Consider the following 9514-nt stretch of genomic DNA (forward strand, 5'->3'; position numbering starts at 1 on the left):
ATGAATGCACAGAGTAATCAAGAAAATACATAAAAATTCAAAACTAAAATCATTTCTTTTTGTGTGATTTGGTTGGTGAACACTTAATATAACTGGTTACAGACGAATTAAGTCACTTTTGTCGAACACATTGTCAAACCGACGTTCTCTGCTACAGTTATGAATACAGCTTCATAAACACTGTTGCACTGAAGCTATTCACAGACTGTTTTCATCTGGCATATTCAACTCAAAATCATTAAAATTTGTCTTAATCTAAGTGCAGTTTTGCCACAGAACTGATATCCCTGTCAAATCTGAGTTACTACTCTTCAGAGCTAATGATGCTGCAATAATTTCTTATAATTAACAATTCCTTCTGTAACTTGAAGCAAAAGGTGACGAGAACATGTCCTTAAAATTTTCATTCAAACCTACTGAGATGTTATTGTGGAAGTTCAACGTATTGCACGTTGTCTTGAAAGGGGCGATTGTACAATGTCACATCTTTGAACCGTCTTTCAAAACATCAATGAAGGGCCTCGGGACAAGGAGCCACCGGCGGGATCCGAACGTTAAATCAAGCAACCCATCCAGGCCTGCCACGTGACGGCGCGTGACGTCTACGGCGCTGGCGATTGGCTGAGTTGACGGGCAGGTAGTGAGGCGGCTGTGCGACATAAACAAGACACTGGTGCCTCGATACGCGCTAACGAAGTGAACATATCTAGATGAGGAACTTCGCGGCGTCCGGATAACCACGACGAGACTTTGTTGCAGTTGTCCATCACAAGGTGAGGCCAATATAAACGATACATTTGGTGAAACCAACTGAAGTTCAGTTTTACTCACTGTACGCTGTGTTATCAGGGTTTGCTCTGACTCAAGAGTCGGTAGTTCAGCTGGCTAATGTTCCAACGTCCAATCGCCGATATTATTTGGAGTTGTTTTTTTTTTTCTTTTTCTTTTTTTACGAATTTAGGTACGTACGTTAGCTTTAGATTAAGCTAATGTTAACTACAGAGAAACATGGTCATTCCCTGTGCCTGACCATTGACTTCAAAGTTGCCCGTTGACATCCGTTTGTTAACTTAAGTTACAGTTCAGTCTCTATGAGCGTGATCGACCAGGACAGGTCAGACATTTCCTTAAAATGTTTTTTTTTAAAAACCGTTCCATAAACATGCAAGTTATATTTAACACAGTGTCTCAACGTGTTATCGTAGGACACCATATTTAGTTTTCCTGCGGTTGCTGCACCGTGAACCGCACTGCAGTGTTGAGAGAGCTGCTAAATACGTCTTTGGCATTGTTGCTGACTTTGTTTGCTTTTTGCAGGGCACGTCTCCCAGAGCTTGCTTGGTAGTGTATCTCCACAAACTGCACACTTTCATCGTGATAGTGGGATTTTCAGCCTGAGTTAACACATTTTAGCACAGGTTCAGAGATGTCTCTCCCGAGCTAATCACTGCTGCCAGTTTCAGAATTAGGTCATTATGCTGCAGCATTGTTTTGTCAATAGAGTCGTCTCATCCATGACTGATCGGATTTAGGGTAATGTTTGCTAAAAAAAAAAACAAAAAAAACGGCCCGGGGATCGTGTGCAGGCATGAGGTTTCAAAGGCATTTTATATTATTGTTTGTGTATCTGAGGGAGAGATTTCTTAGTTAATTTTTTTTTCTGGATTTCCTAATTCGTTGATCACATGAAGTCCTCCTTTACAGCTCACTTCTTTCAGTTAAAGCCACTACCCCGTCTCTTGACAGTCATTGCGAAACAGACAAACATCTAAAATGTTTTGTAACACGTGGTTTAATCAAAATCTATAATTATAGAAATTTACTTTACTACAAATTCTCCACAGACACAAATGCTTTGCTAATTCTACACTCTGGATATGGTTTTAATGTGGATGTTTGCCGAAAACCTGGGGTCATTCTCATGTTCACTACTGAGTTCTGGATGAAAACAGCTATTTATTGACAAATCTATTATCTTGTTGTAGGTCAGACATGAGGCTCTGCTCACCTCTTCTGCTCTGCCTGGCAGCAGCCCTGTCCTCTGCCTTTGTAATTTCATCAACGTATGTACAGCAAAATAATAATGTAATGTATAATGTAATAATGTATACATTAATATAATTGTGGATGGTCCGATGAGCCCTGCTATTTGTTTTGTTGTTTTTGTTTTTTTTTTGCTTCTGCATTTGTATGTGTATTAAATTTACATATAGCTCAAAGTAGATAATGTATCATTGTCATACTATATAAATAATGATAAATAATAATAATCAATTTTGTGTGTGTATTTTCAGACAAATGTGGACCAAACTGATCTTGACCCACCACTGGCCAAGTACCTTCTGTGTTGTGAGTGTCTTCCTGCCTTTATATATATATATATATATATATATATATATATATATATGTATATGTGTTTGTATGTGTGTGTGTGTGTATATATATATATATATATATATATATATATATATATATATATATATGTATGTATATATATATACATTTTTTATTTTTTTTTCAAAAAACATAATGACCATTTAAAGACACAATCAGCCTTTTCACAGAACACACTTTGACATGTCAGTTTAATATTCAAATTAATCAATATTTATTGTGAAAGACGATCTGCAGTTTCTCATGATAATATGATCACTCAGGTTTCAGTTGTCACAGTCACAGTCGTCTCAAGTGCCTCATCGTTCATTATGGTAATCTTTAGGGTATTTACATTTGCAGCATTCTTGGTCCAGCATTAACCATATCTCTGTGCCTAGACAAAGTTTTATACCTATGTCTGGTGGTTAGGTCTATTTCTGCACCAGCAAAGATGAATATTCCCTGCACTAAAGCAGATTAGCCATGGATTAAAATGTGGTTTGTATGGCAGAGTGAAAACCCATTTTAAAAAAGGAAGATAATTACTTACTATTTCTATGCCTCTTTGTATATGATTAGATTAAGAGTTAGCCTATTATATGTTGTGATAAATTGAGATCACTGTAGATAGATAACTGTTTATCCAGAAATTATGATTAGTTGTTTAATAACATGGTATCCATTCCTAAGACTCTTATATTGCTCAAGAATGAATCCTATATACCATGTCACTCTCTCAATTTTTAATCCTTAAATATCATGTGATGTCTTTGCATGAGTCACAAGACTGGTTGTGTGTCAGCAGTCTGGTTTGATTAGGCAACATTTTCTTCATGGTCACAAGAGTATGCATTTTTACCTGTTCCATAAGTCACAACACAAAGCACATCCCTTATTTTGTGCTTTAGCATACTCTATGCTTTCCAAATTTACTATCATGGCATTTTGGGGAAAAAATTCTAAGGGATTAAGACTATACCATACTCTACACCAAGTCTCATCTTAAGTGGTTACATGTAGATCCTTAGCTGCAAAGCAACAAAACAGTTCCCACTTCCCCTTTCTACTCAACACTGTGACATGCGTCACTGGGAAATATTTTTTATTTTTTTATTTTAGGTGCTTGGCAATATAAATACAATATGCAAAACATATTGATTTTTGTATTACAGCCACCTGAGTATTAGAGAAAACAGATTACTAATAACAGAATTAAGTTTTAAGTTTATGTGTTCAGATTTAATTAAAAAAGAAAAATACAATTTTTTTGTAAATTCCAGATGGAACCCTGTCATCCCAACATTAGCTACTGGACACTACATGGACTCTGGTAAGTGTGTGTGTGTGTGTTTGTGTGTTTGTGTGTGTGTTTGTGTGTGTGTGTTTGTGTGTGCTTTTTTTTAAAATCAGATAAGAGTGTGTTATTTTCTTTATCAGCGTGGCAAATGTTACTTGTACAACTGCCTGTTGGGTATTACCACTTTAGGAAGTGGTTATGAGTAAATGTACCAGCTGAAATCCTTTGTTATCACAAAATGTTAAACATATACAGTATAAGAATGAAATCCAGCTCAGAACTTTGAAAAAATTACTGAATGATATATTACATGTTTGCCACTAATTTATTCAGGAAACTGACTACATGAATTCCATCTAGTTGTACATTACTTGTGGAAAAGAAATGCAGCGCATGGCAGAACAGCTCTTTGAATCATTCATTGTTGCTTTCAATGTTCATTGCTGCAGTGATATCTAATATTGTGAATCTGTTTTCCAGGCCAGATAAAGGGGTTGAGTGCAACTCATCATGGCATTTCAACTCTTCCCAAATAGAGGTATAATACTATTCAGACTGAGCATGCCTTTATAATTAGGTGTAAAATTAAAAAATGTCTTTTATCTTCTTCCTGTAATGTGTTCAAAATGTAGTGTGGTCTGTAGTCATTTTAATTTATCGGGAAGGAACATAAACAGATGCCAGTTTACATCAATGAAATAAAGCTTTTGGCAGGACAGAAAAGAAGCATAATTCTCCGTTCTCCAGAATAGCTAGATGAAAAGTTATTTTAATCTAAGGCAGACAAAACCGAGACATACAGTAAAATTTGGCATAAACAGAATTTGGGGGGGTAAATACATGCATTTCTCATCCTCTTTCTCCAGTTGATATACTGCAAACCAACCACCGATAGATTTTTTTTTTTTTTTTTTTTTTTTTTAATGTTTTTGGGTTTGTGTTTTCAGGACCTGCTTCCTGACATGGAGAAAAGTTGGCCTGACTTGCTTCACCCCTCATCTACTGGCTTCTGGTATTCTGTCATCAATCCCTCTGTTTTTCTGTCTGTCTGTTTATGACATTTCTTTAGTTGGGCCCGTTCTACTGTACTACTACCACATCACTATTATCTTACATGACTGCTGCTGCATTGACTGTCTGGTTGTCTGTTTTGTCAATGCATCCTCAAGGGGATTTGGATATGCAATATTCAATAATATGACATAGTGATAATAACTGTATTACTCAGTAGATCTGATTGTAGTAGTGGACAGTAATGTACTGTGCTCTGCTATACCATATGAACTTTGCATTGACTTAGAGGTATATGCGATATACATACATACTACTTTGTTTTCAGACCAACAGTATAGATTTTATTTTGGGTGGTCTGAAGGGATTTTATGTACTATACTTTTCATAAACTTCACTTGGCCTCTGAATTGCTGCAAACATTAACCCTTTATTTCTGTGACAGCAGCAATGGACAGTTGGTTTTCTGTCTTTTCTGTAGGATATAGTACATTTTACATATACAATTTGTTACCTCTCTCTAAACCTGGTACTAGACTATGACTATTCTAAAGCTTTAACTTTTTAAATTTTAACTTACTGTAACAAGATGCCGCATGATTCATTTTATAACAGTTGACAAGCACAGTTTGCTCAGACGGTCCTTGTTAACCAGCTTTATCTACACAATCATACTCATAGATTTCAGGAGCAAGAGATTTGGATCCTAAACCGTGGCACACTATGAGATGATACGTGTCAACTATCTATGATGAGTTTCCTATGTTTTAGAGACCAGTAAAGATGCTCCATGAACCCTGAAAATCAGTCATAATTTTCCAAGTCAAGATATAACTGCCCTTCATTATTTGTAGTGTGTTCCTGGCTTAAATTTTTACATCATAAAGTAAAACTTATTGCCTGCTTGTTTGTCTGTCTATCTCGACAGGAAATACGAGTGGCACAAACATGGTACGTGTGCAGCCAAAGCGGCGTCTCTGGATAGTCAACATAAATACTTCAGCAAGGCTCTGGAACTATACCACAAAGTGGATTTGGATAGGTACAGACCATGTACTTGTGAACGCACACACACCACACATCCTTGTCTCATTTTCTAGTTCTTAGTATTGCCTTGATGTTCCTGATTCCCGTCAACCCTGCGCATATTTGCCAACCCCCAGTGCAGCTGACAGAAACTGACTAGTGTTATATACTCATTTTAAGTCACTTTAGCGAAAAGCATCAACACCTCAAAGCCTCAAATGGAAATATGTGTTTCTGTTACTTTAGCATCCTGAAGAAGTTTGACATCACCCCTTCAGACAAATACTACACAGTAGGTCTATTTATATTTTAAACATCAAATTATAGTATATTAAACTCTCAAAGGTTAGTGTTATGTCAGGATTCATCTGTGGCATTATAGTGCCTTATACTAATAATGTGGCAAATATTGTCTCTCACTTTTGCTCTTCTTTCTTTTCCTAATGTGTTTGTTTGTAGTTTTCACAAATTGAAGGAGTCATAGAGAACTTCTACCGTGTTAAACCTAAGATCCAGTGTGTCCACCCATCAAAGGTAGAAACACCTAATTACATTGAGATAATGAAATCATAATTTGCTGCTTGTGTTTTGCATGGTCCAACTTTTCAGAAATGTTTACCTTCATTATTGTTTCCCATACTGTATAGCTTTATTTAACATGTGTTTCAAATTTTAGCTGACAGTCTATTAGATTGTTAAATGGCCTGTTTTTGTTTCTGACAGAATGCTGATGCCCAGATTTTGGGGCAGATTGAGATCTGTTTCAACCCTGACTTCACCCTCCTGGACTGTGATAAACATGGATACTGGGACAATCGCATGGCTGGTGATAAGGCATCTGGGTTCAGTGTGTGTGACCACGATACTCCAGTTTACTACCCACCTCTTCAATAAAACACATACATGTGCAAACTGGATTGCAGCAACTCACTACAACCCTACTTTTACACACATTTGCACAAAGACATAAAAAACAAATGCTTTTTTTGATAACCAGTCAACTTTACTGTAATTTAGAATGCACTCACACACTGAATAACTATGGTTTTATTTTTCTCAGGCTTCACAATGATCACCATAGCTTTAATGATGTCAAAAATAGCCTTACACAAGCAGTGTAGACTGAAAATATTTTTGAACTTCATGAAAATGTTGGCTGGGACAAGTGCTTTAAAAAAAATCCCCTTTAAGTGCATAGTTCTTTTTATATCCTACAAAAACCAGGACACACAGACACCCACTCAATTACTACGTAGTCCTTTAATGGAATTATGTCCCTTCCTGACCTTTACTGGTAGATGAGTCCAGGACACAACAGGAGGCATGGTAAGTTTAGGTGAAGGCAGGTGGGCAGTTTATGCACCGTATCTCTGGTGGCATTAGCAAATGAGTGGAGCCATGTATGGTATGTGTATTTGTATTGTATCTGCAGGTGTTTTCCTACTTCTTGTTATGAGTGTGTAAATGTCAAAATGCAGTGCCTATGTTGTGACTCTGCTGACTGTTTTTTTGTTTTGTTTTTTGTATACCACATTTGTGTACTTATCTGCCATCTGTTAATTCCCATCTTTTTCTTCTGGGGTTGATTGGATTTAAGTTGCTACTTAAATGCTTTTTCAGCATTATGATAATTAAGTTCATCCAATACTTCAAAATAGCTAGTGTTCAAAATATTAAAACGCTACACAGTTAATATTGGGTAATATACATACTTCTGAGGGCTTTTGGGGGAAAGCTTATAATTTTTAAACCCAGACTGCTGCTTTGCAACAACATCTATATCTTTCAGGCCTTATCAACTAGAGGTAGTTATCATTAGCTACCCTCTGATGTTTGCCAAAACATAAGCCATAATTCAATGCCGTTTTGTGGGCCTGGTTAGATCTGTGTTGCTGAAAGAGGACTGTTAATCACATTTGTGAGCTTAAAACCAATAGTTTTTTTTGACTGGAAAGTAAATAGATAGAGTATATGGGGTATAGAATTAATGCATCAGTTTATTTACGACTCACCCCAGAGAAAATACACTGCAAAAGATGTAAAAGGTTCATTAGGCACCAAACTGGCACACGCTCTAGGCCTGTACAGATAAAATGATTTTTTTCTCACGAATGTAGCAAATGTTTTGGTAAACGCTATTTAACTGTCGTACTTTTTTGTGCATAGATTAATTCATTCGGTTTAGGTTACAAGTTCAATTACTTGTAATTTTAGCTGCAGTGGACAAATGCTCTTGTGTTAAATTACTTTGATGAACATTTGTACTATTTTTATGTCAGTAAAACATTCGATATCTAGTCAACCTGCCCTGCAGTCGCCAGTGAGTCATTATGTAACATGCAATATTGATAAAGTGTGTCTATTTGCATCTTTAATTTATGTAATTAAAAGTGAATTCAACCTGTAAATAGAGCTTGGTGAATAAATATAGAAGGACCATCTACCACAAAACTGCGTTAACAGGATGGTTTTGACATGCATCTTAACTTCTGTCTATGCATGTAGTATACTATAATATAGTGACAGTATTACTGTATATTTCAGTCTTTCTGTCTGTACATATCTACAGTACCCAGTGCGTATGAATATTAATGTTTTGATCTCCTTACAGAGCCTTAATCCCACCGGGACAAAGACACCAGTCCATAATCCTGAATCTCCTCCCACAACACAGCACAGCAGACCAGCTAAACACATCTGATTACATTTTCAATAGGGCCAAAATGCCCTGAAACTATGTGCCAGCTATATTCTAAATATGGTCTAAATCCTGTCAAACACATGAAAATGGCACTGTGATCTCTGTTTGTGATGTTCCAAGTATGGAGATCACAGTTAGAGCATTTGGTGGGATTTTACCCTGGCTGAAGAATTTGAAACCATATTTTAGCAAAAAAAAAAAAATTTTTTTAAATTAAAGCCCAGGTCAGCTATGGATGCTTAACCCAGGTAGAGCAGTAGTCCTGATTTACCCCCTGCTTTCATCTAATAAAGCTCTCCCTTCTTTTCCAACTTCCCTTGGTCTCTACTTTCATCTCTCTCTGTCCCTCCCTCCCTCTCTCTCTTTCTCCATGGTTATGTAACACTGCAGTTCTGCAAAGCTGCTGATGTGACAGATCCAAGTACCTACACACACTCTCACACACCCATGCCCAGTGATCAACCAGATCAAGCTGTACTCTCAGTGACTGCCGTGCTTGTTTCTGTCATCATTATTATTTGTGGCATTGATTGCTGTCCTCAGTATTTCATCGAATTCTGATGTAATGTCGCTGAACCTGAGCCACAGTGTTCCCCAGCCAATATTATACTGTTTATTTTTTCGTCAATTGTCAGTTTCTCTTTATACTGTCTGTATCTTTGTGTGTCACTGGATGTCATGCAGGAACTAAATAGAAAGGGACAGGCAGAGGGAGAAAGAGTGAGGTAGCTGGGTTACACCATGTGACCTCGCCAGCTGTTGCTGTATGCTGGTGGGAGAAAGAGAGAGGGAGGTGAGGGGCAGGAACTGGGGAGAATAAGGAAGGGAGGGGTCCGCAGGGCACATAATGTGACTGGTGACAATCCCTTGCTCTGCAGAGAGAGACGGGGGATGAACACACACGTGCACGGGCAGAGATGTGAAGAGGCAGCTCACACACACACACCTCCTGATTCAGCGGAACGGATTCACTCGTCACCTCGCCGTGACGACGCAGCGATCCTGCTGCAACAAGCGGGACAATCCCAAACCCAGCAGCACCTGCCCCGTCCCTCATCCCGCCCGTCTGGCTGAGCAGATTAACGGCTCTGTTACAACTCCGA

The 9514-nt window shown here is 37.6% G+C and overlaps 1 protein-coding gene across 1 annotated transcript; it reads left to right on the plus strand.

Annotated features, from left to right (window-relative positions):
• The first annotated feature begins 615 nt into the window (after positions 1–615).
• Positions 616–6881, plus strand: rnaset2 (ribonuclease T2). The gene is made up of 10 exons (XM_040131443.1): positions 616–773; positions 1986–2063; positions 2295–2349; positions 3657–3706; positions 4154–4211; positions 4621–4685; positions 5613–5726; positions 5957–6002; positions 6170–6244; positions 6434–6881. Exons 2-10 carry the CDS (start codon positions 1993–1995, stop codon positions 6602–6604), a joined length of 705 nt encoding a protein of 234 aa, XP_039987377.1. The 5' UTR covers positions 616–773; positions 1986–1992; the 3' UTR covers positions 6605–6881.
• Positions 6882–9514: the final 2633 nt, after the last annotated feature.

The sequence above is a fragment of the Xiphias gladius genome, chromosome 1 (genome assembly GCF_016859285.1).
Source record: "Xiphias gladius isolate SHS-SW01 ecotype Sanya breed wild chromosome 1, ASM1685928v1, whole genome shotgun sequence".
Classification (NCBI taxonomy): Eukaryota; Metazoa; Chordata; class Actinopteri; order Istiophoriformes; family Xiphiidae; genus Xiphias; species Xiphias gladius.

What these genes read in the sequence shown, in the direction of transcription:
- rnaset2 (XM_040131443.1), top strand. Translation starts at nt 1,993, where the DNA reads ATGAGGCTCTGCTCACCTCTTCTGCTCTGCCTGGCAGCAGCCCTGTCC. An exon ending in GGCCAAGTACCTTCTGTGTT is followed by an intron (nt 2,350 to 3,656) that starts GTGAGTGTCTTC and finishes TGTAAATTCCAG; the next exon opens with ATGGAACCCTGTCATCCCAA. An exon ending in CACAAAGTGGATTTGGATAG is followed by an intron (nt 5,727 to 5,956) that starts GTACAGACCATG and finishes CTGTTACTTTAG; the next exon opens with CATCCTGAAGAAGTTTGACA.